Source organism: Mus caroli, unplaced genomic scaffold (genome assembly GCF_978045245.1).
Source record: "Mus caroli unplaced genomic scaffold, Mus_caroli_1 scaffold_17, whole genome shotgun sequence".
Lineage (NCBI taxonomy): Eukaryota > Metazoa > Chordata > Mammalia > Rodentia > Muridae > Mus > Mus caroli.
The window spans coordinates 18469606-18493540 of NW_028227272.1; the positions used below are offsets into that span (position 1 = coordinate 18469606).

General features: G+C 48.7%; 1 protein-coding gene across 5 annotated transcripts in view; it reads left to right on the forward strand.

Annotated features, from left to right (window-relative positions):
* Positions 1-20151, forward strand: part of Vps8 (VPS8 subunit of CORVET complex) — a 211724-nt gene extending 191573 nt beyond the window's left edge. For all 5 annotated transcript variants that reach the window (XM_085832522.1, XM_085832525.1, XM_021184755.3 and 2 more), the window contains exons 46-47: positions 16042-16122; positions 19591-20151. In XM_085832522.1, coding sequence (XP_085688648.1) covers positions 16042-16122; positions 19591-19740 — 231 coding nt within the window. In that variant the 3' untranslated portion in view covers positions 19741-20151. The remainder of the gene's footprint in view (positions 1-16041; positions 16123-19590) is intronic.
* The last annotated feature ends 3784 nt before the right edge of the window (positions 20152-23935 follow it).

The following is a 23935-nucleotide window of genomic DNA, read 5'->3' on the forward strand; positions in this document are numbered from 1 at the left end:
AAACTCTCCCCCCATCTCCCTGTTTCTTTTGTCCTCAAACGTGATCATTGGGTCCTGTGCAATAGAAAGAAAGAACCCGTGTCTCTGACTTTCACACTGGGGGTGTGCTCGCTCCCCTCCCCCTCCTCTCACTCGTGTGTGTGTGTGTGTGTGTGTGTGTGTGTGTGTGTGTGCACATTTTAAAGTTTTAGATATATTTTTTAAATGTTTTCTTTTTCTTTTCTTTCTTATTTTTTTTTTTCGAGACAGGGTTTCTCTGTGTAGCTCTGGCTTTCCTGGAACTCACTTTGTAGACCAGGCTGGCCTCCAACTCAAAGATCCGCCTGCCTCTGCCTCCCAAGTGCTGGGATTAGAGGCGTTCACCACCACTGACCAGCTGTAAAATGTTTTCATATTCTTTGTGTGCTAGTTCTAGCACCTCTGAGTGTCGCTGTTGCTGTTCTTGGCTGTGGGTCACAGTTCCTGCTCCTCCTGTCAGGCATTTCAGGTTGTACACTGCACAGCAACAGCAGTGTTGTTGAGAGCCCGAATGTTGTCTCCTTTCAGTGGCATTTGAGTTTGCCTGTCTGTTATGTTTGTTTTTCTCAAGAGTTTGTTCTCAGCTATTTCATAAATAGATGTAAAATATACCAGAACCAAGACATGGCTCAGGCTGGGCTTTTGCTTTCGACATCAGAATGTTAATCCACACTCTTTCCAGTCTGGTTCATTAGTATTCCCTTGTCTTCTGGCACTTCACATCTGGAATTTCCATGTGTCTTTCAGACCCCCAAGCAGCATTTTCTGCCAGACCTCTAGGGTCTAGCCTGCACAAGTGTCTTAGTTAGGGCTTCAGTGCTGTGAAGAGCACCATAACCAAGGCAACTCATGAAGACAAATAATTAACTGGGGCTGGCTTACAGTTTCAGAGGTTTAGTCCATTATCATTATAACAGGAAGCATGGCAGCATGCAAGCAGACATGGCGCTGCAGGGTCTGAGAGTTCTACATTTTGATCCAAAGGTAGCCAGGAGGAGATTGTTCTCTGCAGGCAGCCAAGAGAAGACTATCTTAGGCACTGGGCAGAGCCTGAGCATAGGAGACCTGAAAGCCCACCTACACAGCGACACACTTCCTCCAATAAGGCCACGCTTCCTAATAGTGCCACTCCCCATGGCCATGCATTCAAGCACATGAATCTATGGGGGCCAAACCTATTCAAAGCATCACAATAAGTGAATTGAGTATGAAGCCCTGCATTGATTTCTAGAATTCAGCTCACCTTTCCCTGTCTTCAAATTCTCCCCACTGCTGGTGCTAAACTCCTGGTTCAATTCTTGCCCTCATCCCAACAACCAAGTCCTACAGAAAGAGTTCAGACATGTTTGTGGCTTTCAGAGACAGTTCTTGTTGAGAATAACTGTAGCACAGCCTCATGATGAGCACGGACCTTTGACTTGTAATTGGATTGTTAACTTGGTTTTGCTAATTGTCTTAGTCACTGTTCTATTGCCTTGAAGAGACACCATGTCCGTGGCAAGTCTTATAAGAAGAACATTTCATTGGAGGCTTGCTCACAGTCTCAGAGGCTAGTCCACTATCACCAAGACTGGGAGTGTGGTGGCAGGCATGGTGCTAGAGAAGTAGTTGAGAGCTACCTCCTGATCTGGAGCCAGAGAGACAGACAGACAGACAGACAGACAGACAGTGTGTGTGCCTGGCCTGAGCACAGGCTTTTGAAACCTTCAGGCCCACCCGCAGTGACATACTTTCTCTAACAAGGCACACTTCCTAATCCTTTCCAAAGGGGTCTGTAGACAGAGACAGAGGGGCAGGGGCAGAGCCTGGCATGAGTTTTAGAAGCCTCAAAGCCCCAGTGACACTTCCTCCAAAGGGCCACACCCCCTAACCCTTCTCAAGTAGTACCACTCCCTCGTGAGTAAGCATTGCAATACAGGAGCCAATGGGGGCCATTGATACTCAAGCCACCACACTCATTTTACGTCTAAACCCATTATTCTGGTTCCTTCCCTGTACTTCTTGCTGTGGGTCTCCATTTCTAGGCGTGTTTGGTTCTGATGGGCAGGGAATATTAGAGCTGAGTGTGGGCAAGAACTCAGGGCCCTGAACTCAGGCAGGATTGAGCCTAAGAGGAGTCCTGCCCAGGCTCAGTCCTCAGCAGCCCATCAGGATAACTGGCATTTTTCTAAGTACAAGCAGTCAGCGAAGTGATTATGTGTATGAGAGTAAAGTCTTTCCCTAGTTAAGTCAGTTTTTTTTTTAATAAGTCCAAACATTTGTCCAGGGATGAAAATAAAGGGTTTTGACTAGTAGAACTATCCTCTGAGATGCCTTCTCTATAACTCTCATCCCATAAAAAGAAATCTTAATAGGTTTTTCAAACATGTCCCTTTCTGACAAAAACAGAAAGCAGTTATGGGAAGACCATAATATAACCCATGGCAAAAAGTCTAATCTTCTGTGAATCCCCTGTCTCTGCTGCCTTTTCATTTCTGTTACAGTGATGGTAACACTTACTAGTCACTGAGTATTGCCTGCATAGCATCGAGGTGACACTCCATACCCCAGGAAGCAGCTGTGGCCAGCACTCACTCATGTCAGGATAATAGGCAGGCTTCAGTGAATTTGACCAAAATGCCACATTGCATGTCTGAACTTCCCAGTACATTCTGAGGTTGTCAAATCAGCTTTCGAAACCCACTCTGGTGTGACAGGTTCAGCAGGGTTTGTTGCCCAGGTGTTGTCTTTCACGGTAGGCTAGGCGATAAGCAGCCAAGCATGCCTGTGAGTGCCATATGGGTTGCAGAGACATTACACTAAATCAGGGATATTCTGTGTGTGAAAGAGCACAAGATGGGTAGATAAAACAAAACACACACAGTTCTTACAGGCCAAGTAGGAGAACAGGCCTGCGGGCCCGTCTCTGGGAAGGCAAAGGCAGGTGAATCCCTGAGGCTGGCTACTCCGCTGGTTAGTGAGCTCCAGATTCAGTAAGAGACTCCCTGCAGTGGGGAAGTGGAAAGAAGAGAGAATGACAGACCCCACATGAATACCAGGTCTCCACACACCGTTGCACACAGAAACACTCATGCTTCCTGTTGTAAGCAACAGCATTTAGTCACACCAGCATTTGGTGACCTGGAAGATACCTGGCAGATGCCATCTCAGCACCCCAACATACTGGACAGCTGAATTTACGTGTGGGAAATCCATGACACCTTGTAACTTCATGTCACCTCATTTATGTCTACCACCAGTGTGATTTAATGGCCCACCCTGTCAGGTACAAACAGTACTTCAACATGTCCAAACCTCTATGTCCTACCATGTACGAACAGTAAGTCCTTCCTTCTTGGGCTGTCACTGTATGCGTAAAAATGAAGGTCTCTAACAGGAGACCAAGAGCTCTCTAGACAACAGGAAGCCTGTGTCTCCTCCCTTGCCTCTGCCCCATGGCAGCTTGGGAAGCAGCTGAGAGACATTCCTCACACTTCACAGATAAGGTGATGACTATCAAGGTAGTGACTATTAGTGTCACTGACGTGCAGTGTGAGGCCCGGGATCCGAGCCCTCCCTGTGGCTGCAGAAGGCAGCGTTGGTGCCAGTGTGCACATGTAGCTGTCTTTACATGAGTCACAAGGCTCCTTCACACAGTTCGCTTGGTTCTTCACATGACCTGAATTCCTCCCAGCTAACTTTCTTTCATATCCTCTTGTGGAGGCCTGATGGGATGAACTTTGGCGTTCCAGAGCAGAATCATGAAGGTCCCCTAGCACATCAGAGGCCACCTGTGTGACTGACTGGTCAGCCCCTTCCTGCTCGTGATACTACCTTTGTGTCCTTGAAGTGACTTTTCTATTAGGCTTCTTTCAGACTGATACTGCGACCATGACAGGCAAAACACACCCTGGCTCTGGGTTGCCTCCACTCAGACCTGCATTCCACCACAGCATGACCCTTGGCACATTATTGAACCCCAGGACCTTAGTTTCTTTGGCTGTAAAATGATGGTAACAGAAGCTCCTGTAGGGTTCCCTGGGGACTGCAGAGAACGTGCACAGGATAGCATTCCTTGCTCCCTGGCTGGCACACAGCAGCCACGCTGAGCTGCGGATCCTGCTGGCTGTCCTCTTTCCACATCACAGTGGCACCAGCCGGCATTGCCAGCATCTGCCCATTCTACTGTAAAAGGCCATTGTGTCAGCATAGCCCTAGAGCCCTGATTGCCTCTCCTGCCCAGCTGTTCACACTCTCAGGCAGCTTAACAGCATGGTATGTTATTTCATTATCTAAGTCATCGTTAGCTGCAACCTGTGGAGTTTTGAGTCACTGGGCCATACGGGCTTGAGGGTCAGGTGTGAGAGCATAGCCATGCTGAAGAGTCGGGAAGGGCGCATTCAGCCTGCAGAGCAGAAGCTGCAGTGTGTACTTGCCTCTGCGGCCACCATTTCATTTTAACAGAGAGCTTTAAATGTGGGGCCTCTAGTGTGACACAGCTCAATGGTAGCAAAAGCCTGGCTGAGGGCTGCAGCAGATTAGTATCAACAGATTTCAGAGTGAAGTTGAGGACAGGCAGGAGAAGAGCAAACACACAGTTTGTGTCGCATTCATGCTCCAACAAATGAAGGTGTTGCCCAGGGAAGACACGAGCTATACCTGCTCATCACACCAAGGCACTCCAAAATAAGGTAGGAGGGAAGACAATGAGGAAATGAAATCATAGGGATTATGAGCGAGGAGAGAACAAGCAGAGTGCAGCTTTCTGTGCTGTGTGTGCTTCTTGGAAGGTTTTGCATGCAGGACCCCTAGACTCACATCACTGGGAGCCGGGCCCTCAGGACAGCGGTGGCTCGCATGTCTCTGCAGAGAAGCTGGGTGTGCGGCTGCAAGCTGTGGGATTTCTCTGTGGGATGTAATTATGGCTCTCATTCACACCATGTCTGTGCGTCTGTGCGTCGTCACCCAGCTTTGCAGCATGCTGACACACGGCTGCTCACTCTCCCCGGGGCTCTCACAGATCACCAAAACCTCATTTTCATCTAGATTTACTTTATTGCTGAGCACTGCACGGTCATTTCCAGGGCAGCGCCATTTCTCCTCTAAAATGTGCATCTACAGTTTAATTTTCAGCCCTTAGCAGTAGACTTCATCACATGGTGAGCACCCTGCTGTAACTTGGCACCAGTCCCTCTCCTTCTCTTTGACTAAGTACTTCCATGATGGGATGGTTTGGGATGGGAAGGGCTGTGTGGTACAGGTTGCCACACTGCCTATGTTTTATTGCCCCCATTTTCTTTTTAATTTAAATTGTGAAAGTTTTTGAAAAGTTCATATGTAGTTGCATCTCTTCCACCATTCCCTCTCATCCGCCTACTCTTCCTGTGCCCTACTCCCTCTCAAATCCACGAGAATGTTATTACTGTTGTTATTTATTATACTGTGTATAAGTGATGCAAATATACACATGCATGCATACATACAACCTATTGACTCGATTTGGTGTCATTTGTGTGCGCATGTGTTTAGGGGACCACTAGGACTGGATGACCTTGTCCCTGGAGAAGACTGACTCTTTCTCAGCAGCCATCCATTGCTTGTTTCTCTCTCTAAGGATAGAATCCTATAGAACTGTCCTCATCTACATTAGCAGGACAGCTGATACTGCCATTGTACAGATATTGCTTAGGCAGCCATATTGTTGTGCTCTCTTGGTCCTCTCTGTAATATCTAGAAGACACTGTCTTGCAGCAGGCATCATGATTGATTCTTAGTCTTTCCACGCCCTTTTCTGTAATCTTCCTTGAGCCTAGGGTGTAGAGGTAGCATTGTACAATTACTTGGGTGCTGGTGCAGAATAATAGACTTAGAAGTTATGCTGGTTTAGGTCATGGGACTTCTACAGTTTCAGGTAGCCAGCTAGGTCTATAGTATCAGGCATGCATCCCCTCTTTAGTGCTTAAGTCCAAGTGGACGGGCGAATGGTTAGCCAATCAGTAAAGCACCCGACAACAAATGTTGGTGAGGATGTGGGAAAACAGACACCCTTCATTCACCGCCGGTAGTGTTACAAACTGCTGCAGCCACTGAGGAAGTCAGTGTGGTGAATTCTTAAAATAAATAAATAAATAGATGCAAGCTCAAAGCAGATGCGTCCCATAGGAAAGGGCTCGGCATCCTACTCCAGACTCCTGCTCAGCCGTGTCCACTCTAGTCACAATAGCCAGGAAATAGAAGCAACTTAAAGGTAGTAGGAATGTAGTTCATATGTAATATGAATACTATCAGCCGTAAAGAAAGGGAAACTTGCAGGTAGATTATGGAACTAGAAAATATTGTACTGAGTAAACACAAATGCCATGGACTCTCTCTCATATAGGAACCCTAGCTCTGGATCCTAGATTTGAGTATACATTATAAAATAACCACAAAAGTCAGCAAGGAAAGCAACCGTGGAGGATGTCAAAGGACCTCTAGAGATCGGGACAGGCCTGATTGCTAAAGACATTAACATCTGCGCATGGGTGCGCAGGGAGGGAGATGCAGCCCTAACCAGCCTGGAGCTCCCTTATGTAGAGACCAGGCTGGCCCCTAACTCACAGAGATCACCTGCCTCCGCCTTCTGAAATTAAGGCATGTGCTCCCCCCCCCCCCACCCCAGTGATAAACATTCTTGGGGGTATTTTGTAGCCATTTTTATTTCTTCTTTTGAGGCCTCTCTGTTCAGATCTACAGCCCATTTTCCAACTGAGTTGTTTGGTTTGTTTTAAAGGGGGTTTGGTTTTGTTTGTTTTGTTTTGTTGAATTTTGACTATTTTTTGAGTTCTTTGTAGTTTAGCCATTAATCCTTTATCAGAGGTATAGATGGCAGAGTGTCTCTTGGACTCTCTGGACATCCTCTTTTCTTATTTCCTTTGTTGTGCAGAAGTGTTTTAGTTTTTAAAGCCTCATTTGTCAGCTATTAGCCTTAATTACTTAACAAATGGAGTCCTGTTTAGAAAGTCTTTTCCTGCACCTTTATGTTGTAGGACAATTTTAGAATATTGTTTTTGGCTTTTTCTTTTTCTGTGAAAAAAGCCATAGGGATTTTAGTTGGGTTTGCATTGAGTCTGTACTTGAGTTTTGTAGGATGGACATTTTCATAATATTAATTCTTCCAATCATGAACATGGGAGGTCTTCCCATCTTTTAGTGTCTTCTCAATCTGTTTCTTCAGTCATACTCAAGTCGAGACTTGTTGTTTTGTTCCTTCCTGGATATTTTAATTTTTGAGGCTAATGTGAATGGAATTATGTCCATGATTTTTTCTGATACTAGCTTGTTATTGGCATATAGAAAGGCTATGATTTAACTTGGTTTAGTATCCTGCCCTTGCTGAAAATATTACTCATTTCTAGAGGTTTTCGGGTGGAATTCTTGTTACTCTCACTTCTGCTTTGTGCGTGACACTGATTTGGCAAGTCAGTTTCCCTGTGCAGCACCTCTACACTGACTCTTCCTACCTTCCAGGCTGTTTTGTGGCCTTAGCTGGCTGCTCTGGTTTGTGTTTGATTCACACTAGAAGCCATGATTGGCTTCAGTAAACAACACTCACTGTGTTGCTTGAAGCTCTCATACCCTAAATGCTCATCGTCTCTTGGTGCCCACATCCCCTGCATGGTAGGATGTGGCCCATTGTAGCCATATTCTGAAACAAATTGAGTCCAGAGGGGCCACACAGGAAGCTGGTGAGCAGATGGGCGCTCATGTGCCCCAACCCCAGCCCACTGTTCTTTCTCCCAGACACTTCCAGGATAAGACACTCAGTCACAGCTACTGCCACCATTTATTAAACCTCAAATGGACACCAGATCCATATGATCTGCAAGTTTAGCAATAACTCTGCAAAGTAGAGTTTCACAGACAACAACGCAAACTAAGAGAAGCTAAACATCTCTAGAGCCACTCAGCTAGAATCCAGGTCAAGATGAGGCTGCTGTCAGAAGTCCTGTTCTGTGTTTCTCTACATTGTAGAGCATTTCTGGAAAACTGTTGAATCAGGAAGGAGTAAGAACACCCTCACTCACCTTCCAGTCATCTGCTGGGCAGAACTTTATTCCAAAGTTGCTCGGGCTGAGCTCAGTGCTAGCGAGCAGGCTGCTTTGCATGGCCTCCATTTTCAAGGTGCCATTCTCTTTGTTCCAGACTTTACCACATAGCATATACCTTCTTGTTCCATGGCCTCATCACTGTGGCCTCTGCACTGGGCTTCACTGCTCCCTTTCTTCCTGGGTCTTTGCTCACATTGGGATTGGGGTCACATGAAGGCACATGATAGAGACTGTGTACACAGAGCCTGAGGACCATTCTGTATAGTCTGAGTACCAGCCCCTGTGAGAGCTCTTGGAGTCCTGGGCCTGGTTTTCCTTCCAGCTTCTTAGCCATTCTATATTGGAAGCTCTGATCAGTATCCCGGCATTGACAAAAGTAAAAAACAGCCCACTCTATTCAAATAGAGCAGGTGACTCACCTAAGATTTCTAGGTTAGAGATTGTTAAAGCCAGTTTCACTTTCACGAAGGAAATTAGCACAGACCTCTAGCCCCAGGCCTCAGTAGTGGCACAGGCCTTGTTTGGTGATTTTTTTTTTCCTTCTGTTTAAAAATAACACTTTCTCCAAACTTGGTTAAATAAAATAAAACTGATGGTTTGGTCAATACAGAGGACAAACTTGCCCGAGACCTCTACAAAGTGCAGTTGTAGAATTGACAGCTCAGAATGAGTCAGGATGTGGGTTTTAGCAAATGTTTGCTGAACAGATTTTTGGGTAGAGAGCAGGTGTGGTGACACTGACAGAGGCCCTCCCTCTCTCTGCTGAACTGTTCATTACTAATGGCTCAGGGGTGAGGGAATCATTGCCTTCAGTTGTGTACCCTTCCCAGATTCCTACCAGACTCCACTTCTAACCCAGTGAGCACACGATGGCCCTGGCTGAACAAAACCAACCCAGAAGTCATAAACCTGGTTAAAGAACTAGAAAAGACGGGAAGGGTGTGATAGGAACAGGAGGGAGACAAAAGCAGGTTTTGCAGAAGAGAATCATCAGAATGTACTATGTGACATTTAAAATTGTCAAATAACAAAATTAATTAACAATAGAAACCCTGCCCAGGGAGCTACTGGCAGTTGGTGGATGGCTTAGTTACTTTCCTGTCTCGGGAACTGATCTGATCACACTGTGAACCCTGACATTGTCTTGTTTACTGGGGAAACCTGTTTCTAGTTGTGGTGTGGCTCAGCCTTAGCACACACATTTAATTCCACTGGCTGGAGTATAGACACACCTTTAGTACACATCTTTAATCCCAAATGATGGAAGGAGAATTAGTTTGTAGAGGGAAGCAGCAATGTTTGAAAGTGACATCTAATTGAGAGGCAAAGTGACAAATCCGAGAAAGATTTGACAGAATGAGTCAGAGATAGAATATGCCCAACTCTCATGAGAACAGAGAGAAAAGAGAGGCTACTTAAAAAAGAGAGAGCATCGTGAGAGATGTGAGGAGAGAAGGCAGTTTTACCAGGACAGTTATACAGAGGCAGGTTGCACAGAGAGAGAACAAGCTAGACACAGGTGAAGACAGAATGATCCAGCAAATGAAAAGGAGCCAGAAGATTAGAACGTGTTGCCAAAGTTAGTATGAGGCCAAGCAGAGCAATTCAGGAGAAGCCAGATTGAATCAGTCAGCTTGGAGAGGAGTTTGAGCCAGAACAACTGAGTTGAATCAGCCAGCCAGAGATCAGAAAGGAGTGATGTCTTAGTTAGGGTTTCCATTGCTGTGAAGAGACACCATGACCAAGGCAACTCTTACAAGGACAACATTTAATTGAAGCTAGCTTACAGGTTCTGAGGTTCAGTCCCTTATCATCATGGAGAAAAACATGGCATCTTCCTGGCAGGTGATGCTGGAGGAGCTAAGAGTTCGACATCTTGTTCCAAAGGCAAACAGGGAAGATTGTCTTGTAACTAGGTAGAAGGAGGGTCTCTACCCCCACACTTTTTCCAACAAGGCCACACCTCCCAAGAGTGCCACTCCCTACAGGCCAAGCATATTCAAACCACCACAGGCAAGTTCATTCAGCAGCCAGTCTCAGAGGCTGAAAATATTCTAGGCCTAGATTAGATAGTACAAAGACTAGAAGCTTCCAGGACTAGGCCTAAGTTAGCAGACAGAAGCAGTGAGCCTCTGAGATGACAATTACATCGGGCAAATAAAAGTTACTTTTACACTTTTATTTTTGCTTTTGGTTTTTCGAGACAGGGTTTCTTTGTATAGCTCTTGCTGTCCTGGAACTCACTCTGTAGAACAGGCTGCCCTCGAACTCAGAAATCCACCTTATTGCTGAAGAAAACCCATGACTAAGGCAACTTGCAAAAAAAGGCACTGTCCATCTTTGTACCCAAGGCCTGACATGGTAGAATCTCTAGAAATCCCTGTAGAGCCTGATGAATCCCAGTTCAGGGCTGGGGGTAGTAGAATGGGAACCAGTCAACATGTCAGAAGTCACATAGCCACATCCTTTGGTAAACAGCTGCTTGCCCGAGACTCTGCCCACCTTCACTTCCCTCCCATTAGAAGCAGATATATTACACACACACACACACACACACACACACACACATTGTGTGCACACGACCTTTGCTACCATTTCAAATTTATAGCTCTCATCTCAGAAAGGGCTTGATGGCAGGAGAGCACCTAAGATGACCAAGGGCCTCCCTTCCCATGGATGCCAGATAAAGCAGTCCTCTGTTACATATCCAGCTGGAGCCATGAGTGCCCCATGTGTACGCTTTGATTGGTGGTTTAGTCTCTGGGAACTCTGGGGGTGAGGGTCTGGTTGGTTGATATTGTTGATCTTCCTATAGAATTGCAAACCCCTTCAGCTCCTTCAGTTCTTCCCCTAAGTCCTCCATTGGGATCCCCATGCTCAGTCCGATGGTTGGCTGTGAGCATCTGCATCTGTATTGGTCAAGCTCTGGCAGAGCCTCTTAGGAAACAACCATATCAGGCTCCTGCCAGCAAGCGCTTCTTAGCATCAACAATAATGTCTAGGCTTGGTGTCTGTAGATGGGATGGAGCCCTGGGGCAGTCTCTGGATGGCCTTTCCTTCAGTCTCTACTTCACTCTTTGACCCTGCATTTCCTTTAGACAGGAGCAATTCTGGGTTAATATTTTTGAGATGGGCAGGTGACCCCATCCCTCAACAGGGGGCCTGGTTAAACAGTCTTAACAAGGATTGCCAGGGTGTGTGTGAACCCAGCGAATGTTGAAAGCAACATGACTAGTTGAGTCACCATGGGAAAAACAAGCACTAATGAATTGATCAGATACAGTCGAGCCAGGAGATGAAACACCTATAAGCTAAGAGTCACCCTCAGGACACCATGAGGAACAGTGTAGTCACCACCTGCTCAGCTGCCTGAGGTGCATATCTTTAAGCCTCAGCCCATACCTGCTACCCAGAATCTGCTTTTATTACTAAATGCTCTTTTAAAAGAGTCTCACCATGTATCCCAGACTAGCCTAGAACACCCCCACATTCTGAGATTTCCATTGGAATCAGCATTTAACAACATCCGCTGGGTCAGAAATCATGGAATGGACCTTATTTGAGATTTCTGCACTTCTGACTCAGCCAGCAAACTCCCAAGGACAGGCCCTGGTATATCCCTGCCCAGAATAGCCCCACATGCTACCCAGTATTTCCCAAGGGCTTGATGATGCAGTTCTGTTTTTAGCAATAGCATTCTACTACCCTGTGGCATGGCCTTCACTTTCCTAAATTGAAGGACCTTAATTGCCTCCAAAAGATAGCTGCCGGGATAAACTGAGTAAATGAAAAGTCTAGATTTGAGAAAAACTGCATGTTTGTGAGAACTAATATGAAACTAAGCCAGTGTTTATCTCAGCTTACAGAAATAGCTGCCACCAAGTTCCTGTTTCTCTGGCAGCAGACCTTTAGTCTAAACAAGTCTAAACCAGCCTGGCACACACTGAACGTGGCTGCTCAGGAGACAAAGGTGGGCCTAATGTGTGGGCCAGTGTTGGCTTCTCAGTGAGACCTAGTTGAAGTGGAGGGGAGGAATGGAAAAGGGAGGGAGGGAGGAAGAGAGGGAGGGAAGAAGGAAAGAAGGAAGGAAGGGGAAGACAATTAGTAAGAAAACTTCAGAGATCCCAGTGTTCAGCACAGGTTTTCTAATTACAGGATCTGGGGAATCTCAGTAATGTTCACAAGTGGACAGCACCATCAGCAACAGCTTTGTGTCTCCGCCATCACTTTCTGTCAGATATCTCATGACTCTACATGAGACATAGTCTCCTGAGATTGGATGCATGGCTTAATATCCCTTTCAGGACAATGACAGGGGTCTCCATAAGGGAACAGCTTTTTTTGTTCTCATTGCTCTGCCATCTGTTAATTTGACCTATGAAAGTCATTTTTTATTAAATGGTTCTTTGTGAATTTCCCATCATGCACCCCAACCCCACTCATCTCCCATCCCTCCATGTCCACTCTGCCCTTGCAACCTCTCCCATAAATAAAAACAAAAATAAAGTTTTTTTAAAAATCTAATTGTGGAAGATGCAGTATCGCTGTGTGTCCCACAGTACAACCTTTGTCCACACTTCTTTGCTTGCAAATGTTCATTGCACTGAGTCATTGGTCTGGTGTGAGGCCTCTGGCTTCCGCTACATTATCAATCCTGGGTCCTCACTGGGGCTCCTCTCAGATATCCTGTTGTTGTCCTGTGTCACGAAGATCCTGCAGCTTTGGATCTGCAGGATTGGCACAGTTCACAAATGGCATAGATGTAGAGTTGGGCCAACTCAGAGCCCTGGATCTGGGCCTGGCTGTCCTGTACACCCACCACTGGGGCCAGATCTCCTGCTTGTAGCTTGAGGCTCCTTCTGCTTCTCTATGTATCCTGATTCTTACCACATACTTGCTCATCGTAGTGGCGCCACTGAGGCCGTGTGCCTCTGGTGTCTTCTGCCTGTCTCTGCAATCTTTTTAAGTGGCCTTCCTTCCCCAGTGTGTCACCAGGCCCTTCTGTTCAGTTTGCTTTCTGTTGAACACTCCTTACTGAACTCAGCTGTGCTAGTTAGTGTTCATTTTCAGTTTGACACCACTCAGGGTCTTACTGAAGAATTAATCACAATCAGGTTAGCCTTTTGGCACATCTGTAGAGGGTTGTCTTCATTGTTAATGGATGTCCAAGGGCCCTGCCCACTGTGGACTACACCATTCCCCTAACCCCACACTCGCTTTCCCTAACCCCACCGCCAGCAGGGGTTCCTGAGAAGAAAAGGCTAGTTGTGAGCAAGTAAGGATGACATGTTTACGCTCTCTGCCCCTGACTGCTTCCTGCCTTGACTTAACTGAAGACATGGACTGGAACTTGGATTGTAAACCTAATACTTCTGCTCTAAGTAGCTTTTGTCAAGCTATTTGTCACAGTAACAGAAATGAAACCAGAGCACCTAGCCACATCAGAACTGGTGCTCTGTATGGGATGTGGTAGGACTGTAGAGTGGTCAGTTCAGGACAAGTTCCCCTCCCCCAACCCCTCTGCACTCTAACCCAGCCTGTGGCACTAGCACTAACAGGATCTGCTGGGTCATGGTTCCCAGTGGTTGTGTCTTTAACAGTGATGGTATGTCCCTCTTGAGCTTTGGCTTGAGCCTGGCGTGGTGTATTCATCAGATCTGATCTTAGAACCTCCTTCAGTGTCTTTATTTTTTTGTTGTTGTGTTTTGTTTTGTTTTGTTTTGTTTTGTTTTTTCGAGACAGGGTTTCTCTGTATAGCCCTGGCTGTCCTGGAATTTACTCTGTAGACCAGGCTGGTCTCAAACTCAGAAATCCGCCTGCCTCTGCCTCCTGAGTGCTGGGATCAAAGGTGTGCACCACCATGCCCGGCTCTTCGGTGTCTTATAAAGTCTTCAGAAGTGTGACACATACTTTTTCCAGTGTCATGTTTTCTATCAATTAGAATTGAGGCCAGCGGTTCTTAGAAAGAGTCAAGGCAGCTTTAACACTCAGGTTGTGGTGGGTTCCTCCTCCTCCTCTGGCAAGAACCAGTGAAATGAGTGTAGCCCCATGAGAGGGTGCCCAAGAGGCCTTCAGAGCCGCCTCAGCCCGCCATGTTGTCAAGTGCATCAAGAACTGAGGTAGCCATGAGCTAGACCAACTGTGACAGCATGTTTGGGACCCTGGAAACCCAGGAGATGTGAGCCCTCTTCTCTCGGCTGCTTCTTTCCGGAGCTTCAAACTTCTTTTCCTCCCGCTGGAAAACAGCTGTGGTACCTGCGGGCCAGGCCAGCAAGGCGGGCAGCAAGCGCTGTTTCCCTTCCTAGCCTGACTCAGCTGTTTCCTGAGAGTGGTGAAAATGTTAAGGGAAAGAAGCAGAGCCATTTCAAGAAGACAAATACAACTTAGAAATCTCTTAAAGGTTCTGAATGTCGGGGCTGGAGAGATGGCTCAGCAGTTAAGAGCACTGACTGCTCTTCCAAAGGTCCTGAGTTCAATTTCCAGCAACCACATGATGGCTCACAACCATCTGTAATGAGATCTGATGCCCTCTTCTGGAGTGTCAGAAGACAACTACAGTGTACTTACATATAATAAATAAATAAATCTTTAAAAAAAAAAAAAAGGTTCTGAATGTCATACTATCTAAAGTTCACATCAGGGTCATCAAGCTGCCTCAGTAAAGGCTACCTCGACCAAAGCTCCCAAAGCTGGCTTCCGTCCTTAGGACTCACATCGTAGAAGACTGACTCCTTTAAGTTGTCCCCTGACCTTCATTCAGGCACAATGGATCCACACACACCCCTAATTAATTAATTACAATAAATATCCTTCTTGGTGGAAAAATTAATCAGCCAGGACCTTTATTTTTTTGTTTTGTTTTATTTTTTTGTTTTGTTTTATTTTTCGAGACAGGGTTTCTCTGTGTAGCCCTAGCTGTCCTAGAACTCACTCTGTAGACCAGGCTGGCCTCAAACTCAGAGATCACCTGCCTCTGCCTCCCAAGTACTAGGATTAAAGGCGTGCGCCACCACTGCCCAGCATGCCAGGACCTTTCTTCTAGAGTGCTTTTGAGAACTTGGTGAGATGCCCCCAGGGGACACGCAGCAGTCAGGGCTCGATCAGCCTTCGCTCAGTAACTTGGAGTTGTATCTGTGCTAGGTCCCAGGTTTTACCCTCTAGCTTATGTGTGAACACCATGTGCTTCAACACCAAAGCCCTTCCGGTCACCCATGTGCAGTGTGTATCTGAGAAACCCTTTCCCTTTCTGCCCAAGAGGTTCACAGTGCAAGGCAAGGACAGACAGATTTTAACTAGCCTTTGCATAGAACACTTCTGACACAAACCTCTAACCAGTGGTGTCTCAAAGGTGCAGTTACAGCAGCTGGCATAACCCATATCCTCTGGTGGGAGGCTTTAACAAATGATCAGTGACCTCCTGAGGGTCACCTCCAGGGTCAGGGGAATGAAATGACTCTCCAAGGTCACGTGGCGTGAGAGCTAGTGTTCAGATAGCATCCTCCATGGGGGCAAGAGGGGATGGGGCAACACTTCAGGGACCCCTCTTCAAGCATCTGCAGACAGGTCTTTCGGCCAGTTATAATGAACAAGGACATGGCGAAGAAGGGGTATCTGTGAGAGCCACATCAAGTGATGGATATGGGTGTACAAGAGCAGATGGACAAAGGTCCTCCGCTCAGAAGCCCTTGAGGAGGGAGGTGTAGAGATGATGATAGGGAAAGGGTCCACAGATAGAGGATCCAGCTGGGAGGAGCATCCAAGCAGGCCTTCAGGAGGCCAGGGCCGGATCTTCCAAATGCTCAAACAAAACCCCCAGTTGCCAGGGGCACAATCTTCTTCAGACACATGAGGGAACTGCTGCTGCGTCTTGCTTCATCTATGTGAGGAAGGTCAGAGGCTGCCCGGGGACAGGCATGTCATCATTAATCAATCGGATCATTCTTTTATTTCCTAGGCAAACTCAGAACCTGTTCTGGACCCACAGCAAATGCAAGCCTTTGATCAGCTCTGCCGGCTCTACAGAGGAAGTTCTAGGGTAATGTTCGTGTGGTTGATGTTTCCGATTTGGAATTCACTGTTTGGGGAAGGCAGTGTCCTAGAGTCCTGCATCCAGCTTAGCTTTGAAGGTGCCTGTCATACTTGTTCTGACCACATGGCCCACGGGTCCTGGCCCCAACAGCATCAGCATGTGGTGAAAGGGCAGTAGAGAGGCATTTATTACTTACCTCCCCCCCACACACACCCTGGGGTTGTGAGCACACAGAAGGCCCATGTCTGGCCTGTCTCCACAGAGAGCAAGCCGGAAGCCTATTTCCTCCTTCAGAAGGCCGTCCTGTATATCTGAGACTGCCAAGCCTGCCCTACAGCCAGGCCCCCCTCCACATCTGCATGAGTTGAATTTTTTGGGCCATGAAAGACCAATATTAAGCAGCAGTGGCTTGAACAAGGAGGAAGTGTAAATGCAGGAAGCCAGGACACGACCCTGAACCTCCAGGTCTCTTCCAGCTTGAGGCTGACACCCACCTAGTTCAGCATTGGTGCTCCAGCTTTGAACACTGCTTCTGCATGGCAGCCAGCAAGCAGAGAAAAAGGAAGACAAGGCTAGTCCACTCATCAGGAACAATGCCTGGAAGCGATGCATACCTCTTCCCTTGTCTACAAGGTTACTGACCTCCCCAAGGCTGTGAGAACATACAAGCCCAGTCTGGCCCGTCTCCACAGAGAGCGAGCAAGCCAGAAGCCGATTTCCTCCTTCAGTGCCATCGTGTATGTTTGAGGCTGCCAAGCCTCAGATCTATGACCACCTAGCTATCTGCAGTGTAGACTGGGGGATTACACATCTTTGAAAGTGTGGGAGAAGGGTGCAGACTCTGAGGCTACTAACAACCAGTACTGCATAGACATCCATGGCGGACTCAAGTGCACCTTGCCCATCAAGAATGGATCATGTCCCATCCAGTCATCGAGAGCACAGGCCTGGCAGCATCCTGTGCTCACCCCTCATCCTGAGGAGGTGCAGGCAGCATCTTTTCTGGACCCCTAGACATCTTCCCTCCAGACTGCCTGGGCTCTGGGTGAGAGTTTCTCATTCCCATAGAGGCCATGCCGGTCTGGCTGCTGCACTCCCTTCCTGTCCCTTCCCTTCTGCATGGGCCATGCTGGCTCTCAGCCCCTCAAGGGTGGGAACAAGAACGTTTCAGCACCTCCATTCCAGGGCACACCCAGAACCCCCCAGCCCAGTAGTTTTCTGAGCTTGTCTAGCCCCAGCTATCTCTGGGCTATCATGGCAGCCCTGCTCTCACTGAAGCAGACACTGAGGGAAACCAGCACTTCCTCTTGAACTGTTGACCTGGACAGAAGTTCCTCCGGAAACTTCCACAATGTCCTAAGTAAGGCCCTGCAGTTTAAGTGAACTGACTGGTATCACTTCGGCTCTTCCTGTTTGCCAAGTTCTGGCCAGGAGCTAGAGTGAGAGTCACCATTTACTTCACATTCTTAGCCTGACTCGGGGTCTGTGTTTCCTAGTCACTAAGTTACAGGAGGAAGTGCTTAAGACTTAAGAAGTAGGAGCCATGGTTTGTGGTTGGTCTTTCTGCCTTAGTGTCAGAATGTGGACACCCCTTGAGTATAGCATCATCACGTGTTCTGCTGGAAGCCTTGGGCATGATCTCCTCACAGACCAGTCACAGGATGATTGGATTACAGAGGTAGGAAGTTGAGGCAGGAGGCTCATGGTCAGAGTGTAAGCATGCACACCATGACAAACACCATGACCAAAGGCAACCGGGGAGGAAAGGGTTTGTTACAGCCTACAGATTGCAGTCCTCTGTCAGGGGACTCAGGGAAGGACCTGAAGCCGAGATTATAGAGGAGTGCTGCTTTCTGGTTTCCTCTGCCTCCCTTCTGTAGCCCAGGCCCACCTGCCTGCAGGTAACACCAGGTACAGTTGGCTAGACCTGCCGGTTAGATTAACAGGAGAGGAAATGCCCCCTCCCCCCCCAGACCTACCCACAGGCCAGTCTGAAGGAGGCAGTTCTTCAGTTGTGGTTCACCCTGCCCAGGTGACCAGTTGTCTCAGGAGGACAGCTGAGGCTGATGGTGACAGTGAGTGTGCGTTAGACTATGGCTGTGTTGCTGAGCCAGGACCAAGAGCTGGGTTAGTTCTGATAAACTGGACTTAGAGCTGAGAGGACTTCACTGGCTCCCCAAGTATTGTAGCCACTGGTTCTGCTGTCAGCAAACTGGCAAATGAGTTCTACACCATTACTGCTCATGTGATGGGAGGCTCCTTGCCAGAGATGAGAACAGAGAGGAGTTAGAGCAGGCAAGCAGGGCAGAGGTGATGGGCGTGTAACCTCCAGAGGTAAGACCACAGGCAGCTTGACTGAACAGGAATTGCCACATGGGACTGAGTTTGAATCCTACCCTATCACTGATAGCCAAGTGGCCCAGAGTGAGTCACTGTCCAGGATTCTGTGAAGGACTAGAAATGCCATTCTTGAAAAGCACCCATCCTGTCTGGCCCTCAAAAGCCTGTGACCGTCGGACGTGGTGGCACACGCCTTTGATCCCAGCACTCAGGAGGCAGAGGCAGGAGGATTTCTGAGTTCGAGGCCAGCCTGGTCTACAAAGTGGGTTCCAGGACAGCCAGGGCTACACAGAGAAACCCTGTCTCGAAAAGACCAAAAAAAAAAAAAAAAGCCTGTGGCCTGCAGATGTTCCAGGGACTGACTTCTGCCAGGAGACAGATGCACACAGTCCCCCTGAGGCACTTGAAGGTTCACTTGCTACATCACCCAACAGAAGGCGTTCATCACTGTCCTGTGAAGGTAACAGCGAAGCACCGCACTCTGTCTTCAGATCCCATCCACTGCTCCAGTTGCATCTTGGCCCTGAGTTTCCCCTCAAGTTAGACTCTGGGTGTTGTCACTTAGCAGTCCAGAGGTGCGCGGCTCCTGGATATGCACTCATCTCTGATTGTTGAGGGCATCTGACACCCGGCTGCCAGGCTCTGACTTGCAGAAAGCCAGCTGGGTGAGGGTATACAGGCTGGCTTCTCAGTGGGCTGGCAGGAATGGAAGAACTAACAAACCACTGACAGACAAGGGTGCTGAAGCCATTGGCTAGCTATACAACTGCAGGGAGGGAGGGCGAGTTTGGAGGGGAGATGGGATCTGTGGGTGCTATTCTGGAGCCCAAACTGAATTGGTGGCCAGCTGGCCAGGCTGCCAAAGAGAGTGCCAGCAATAATTCTGTCCTGGACGCTCCAAAGAGAAACATATGGGAGTTGTGCTGAGGACAGAGGTGTGTCTGCACACAGGGAGGGCAGCAGTGCCTGGAGGAGACCCCACCCAGGCAGCCTCTTCTTGTGCCCAGGAGCGCACCCCTTTCATAAGACATGGCCTCAGGACCCAAACACAGGGTTTTTCACTGCCCCCCTCTCCGCCTTTGTCCCCACACAGGATGGTGCCCTCACCCCTCACATGTACCCTCTTCTCCACAGCTGGCTCTCCTTACGGAGCTCTCCCAGAACCGAGGTGGCGACAGCTGCAGACCGTTTGCTGGCCCCCAGAGCGGGCCTGCTTTCAACAGCGTCTTCCAGAAGGAGAACTTCCAGCTGCAGCTCGCACCTCCGCCTGTGGCTGAAGAATGAGGCCTCCCTGGAAGCCCAAGCTGCAGGAGGCAGGAAGGACCCACTGCGCAGGCTCAGCCTCTGCCTCCCACACTCCTGCACAGAGGCCCAAGGCAGCCCTGGAGCCGCCCTGCCACCCTCCCCTCTCAGTGCAGTCTCCCTGCTACAGGTCAGACCGCAGACGGGCCGGTTTCATTTCGCTCAGAATATTACCTAGTTCTACCCAGCCCTTTAGGAAATGGTGTTTATCCAGCCTCATTCGCTGTAGCAAGGGGCGTGGGAAGCCCATCGACTGTGATGAGCAAAGGTCAGCCTGGGAAGAGCAGCAGTCCGGAAAGCAGGCATGTCTGCTGGTGTTCATGTTAAAACCCTGGGAAATGGGAGCCCAACCTTTGAAACAATAAATGTCTCAGTGTTTGAGTCCTGCAGGCCTGCCAGTCTCTTGGTTGTCAGTCTATCCAAGGCCCCTGACACTGTTCAGAGAAACAGCTCCATCACAAGCTCCACTTGGGCCTCAACACTCAGGTGTTCTAGTGGCGGGGTCAGAGCAGTCAAGGAGAGTAGGGCCTGGGCCTGTTGGGTCCTGGACCTTTATGTCATTGTTTTTATGTAGCAGACATGGCAGTTCATTATACCAGAGACTCAGATGGCTCGTGCCATCTGTTCAGCTCTCCTGACAGCCAAGCAAACCCAGTCGGGAGCCTGCTGCTGCTGTGGATAAGTGGAGCTGCATGGAATAGCACCTCCCAAGAGCCCTCTGCCTCTGGAAGAGGGTGCGGGTGGTACTTCCCACCTGAGGGAGTGCATGGAGACTCACTGACCAGTCAAGGCCGAGATATGTACTTTAACTAACAGACACACAGAAGGAGCAGTAGTGTGGGCTGGCTCATCCGGAGTGGATGAGGTGTCCTCTCTGAGTGCCAGGCCCCAAGCCCCAGCATCTGGAAGCCCACCCCTGTTCCTTCTTCTAACACTTAACCAGATGTTATACCAAGTGGTGTCTTGAGGTTCCAATTCAAAATATTGTGTGGGGACAGTTGCTGGCTCTACTGACATTGTGATGCTGACATCCTAGGAGGTGACAGGTGTGGGACCAAGCTCAGAGGGTGGGGCAGGTGGCCCCAGGGCCAACTCCCAGCTATCTGTCTCAGTTTCTTCCGTTTGTTTTCTTCTGTGCACATGCCCGGGTTGCTTTCCGCTTTGCCTCAGGACAGATCTTTCCCTGAAGCAGAGCTCAGCTAAGCTGGCTGACAGGAGAGTTCCCAGGATCCATCCACCTGTCTCTGCCTCTCTGTGCTGGAGTTCCAGGCACTTGCAGCCGCACCAGCCTCTTATATAGGTTCAGACTCAGGTTCTCTCGCCTGTATGGCAAGTGTTACCCACAGAGCCATCCTTCTACCCACCCCACAACCACATTTCTGGGTCCTATCGCTACCCTTAGCCCTTCAAGAAGGGAGAGATGTCCCAGAGACCCTTAAACTACACTTTGGGGGGACAGGGGCAGGCTAAGCCACACCAGCACCTAGGGTGGCAAGGGCATGTAACATAGTCAGAAATGTCAGTGTTGGCCACAGCTCTGGTTGGGACAGATGAGGCCATGGGCAGCTGCAAAGGCTCTAATGAGACACACCCTAAGGGACAGCACTGGGCTGCCAGCCAGGAGCTGGGCTCTAGGCTCAGCCCCACACTGCCCCAATCAGCTCCCCTAAGCTGAGGAAAGCTGTTGGATCCTCTGAAAAGCTCCAGCCACATAGCAGAGCTCTTAAGATGTATGGGAAAATGTTTTACAAAGGTGTGTCTCAGTATGACTGCTGGGAGGCGGGGAGGGACTACTGCAAGAGGGACAGCAGCTCACCCATGGTGAATTCTTTAGTTGGTGAATATTTCAGAACTTTGGGGATCCTTTTAGAACAGCGTTTCCTCCCAGCTTTGTCTGCAGAACATGGTTCCCAAAGCTGCAGCTGCACCCACAACACAAGAAAGGCCTCCTGCTGTGTGGCCTTCTTGGTAGGTCAGGACCACTCCAGGCCAGAGCACAACTGAGCCCCTTTGGCTACCCCAGCATAGAAGTGCATGTCCCCTCCTCCCCAGGGCACTCAAGTCCCTCCTTTTGCTCCAGGCTTCTCTGTACATCCTCTGTGAAGCACTTCTCAGCCCCTCACCAACCCCACCCCAGGAAAACAGCATTTGGCTCTCACCTTGTCAGTGCTCCAGGGAGCACTGCCCATGGTGCTGTTCATGGGGCTCACTAATCCGCCTACTTCTGCTCAGGGCAGGAGGGTATGCTCTTTGTTCAGTTGGCGAGTGCCAAGCCTGTGCCAGACTCTGCTTCAAGCAGGAGGTGTCACTACTGTTTCCTGAAGTCACTGTTTTTCTCAGGTGTGAACAGAAATGTTCACAAACTCTGTGTATCGCATGAACATAGGTCAAGCATACAGAGGCGACCTGCAAGGCAGATTCTCCACCCCAGGTCAACCAACATCCTGACTCCTAATAGTACGGATATTTGCATATCAATGGGAATTATAAACAAGCTCTCTCCTCTCTCTCTCTCTCTCTCTCTCTCTCTCTCTCTCTGTACATGTGTATGTGCATGTGCGTGCATGCGTGTGTCTCCATGTCATACACTCTCTCACTCCTGAACAGCACTCCATTTTGATAGACTCGTATCAATTCCAGTGTGTTTGTGGGCCTCCCAAGCAATAATGGCTGGCCTCCTGCCATACTCGTGTGTGACTTCTGTGAATACACGTGCATCGCCTCTGCTGGTCATGAACTCGAGAATGGCTTTTGCAATGCCGAGGGCCGGGGGGGAATGCTTAGTGACTTTCTGAGTGCCCACATGAAGTTGCAGCTTCAGAACTGGGCAGATGGAAATAGTTTACCTACCCCAGACTTCTGAATTTACCTCTAAAAGCAAGCTCTGTCATCGGCCTCCTGTCCCCATCACAGCCAGAGACTAGTGGGCTCCTTACGCTGCCAGGATCCACTGTAAAGCTACGGCTGGGGCTGGGTGCAGCCAGGAGTGGAGGGGTGAGTGAGGTGAACAGTAGTTTCCCACTACAGCACTTCCTGTAACTGGGGAGCCAGGCACATAGCATTCCTGGCATCTGCTCCCTTGGAACAAGAAAGTTGTGACTTGGTTCTAAGACACTTAAAATGTCACATGGCAGCCCTCAAATGGGCAGGGACCCTGTAGCCTGCCTAATCTGGTCCCTTCCTCTAGAAGAATGAGTGAGCCTGGCATTTAGCACTCCTGTGCCTACTTCAGCTTCACCACATTGGCAGTTTCTGGCCAACTCCCCACTGACACTGACATATTTACCACTGTTGACCCTCTAGGGCTGAGGCAGACTGGGGTTCAGGGAAAACAGGACAGATCCGGCATTTGTGACCTCTCAGTGACCCTTAGACATGTTGATTGTAGGGAGACACCAACTTGTGGACTGTAATCAACCCCTCCTAGACTCCCAGCAATCTGAAGAAACCACAGTAAATTCTAGTTGGACCTAGCCGACCTCTCCTGACCTCACAGTGATTTGTCCACAGATACCCAGTGTTGGCTATATGTTCACCCAGGGTCCAAAGTTCCTTGAGAAACTGAGATTGTTGGCATCTTCTCTATCTATTCCATGCAGCCTCTAAATTATGCTGGGGTTATCTCATTATTCTAGATTCAGATATAATAGATGCCCCATGAAAATCATACCCAGGCTTGCAGGCCTTGCTGAAACCATCTGGATACCACGTGGCCTTGTTTTTCCAAGGGCTCTTGGGCTCTGTCCAGCCTCTTTTAGCCTTACTGATACTGCTACAGCCTGCTATGATGTAACCTCCAAAGCACACATTTGGTTGGCAGCTTGGTTTCTGACACAGGGATGTCCAAGGGTGGAGCTCAGGGAGCGACTGGAGCCTGAGGGCTCTGATCTCACGAGGAGAATAATTTTTCTACTGATGACATCATTGGGAGGTGGGGCACACCCTAGAAAGATACATTGTATCCCAGGTTCTTCCATGTCTCTGCTTCCTGACTGCCATGTGCCAAGCAGCTCTTTCCTCTGCCACACTCTTCTGCATGCCACTCTGCCTCACTACAGCCCTCTGGCCCTGGACTGGAACTATGAGTTTTATTCCTTGTGCTGTGGCCTCACAGTTGGGTCACCCAAGAGAGCAGCCTTGGTTGAGAGTGGGGTATTGAAGGAACCACCCTCAGTCT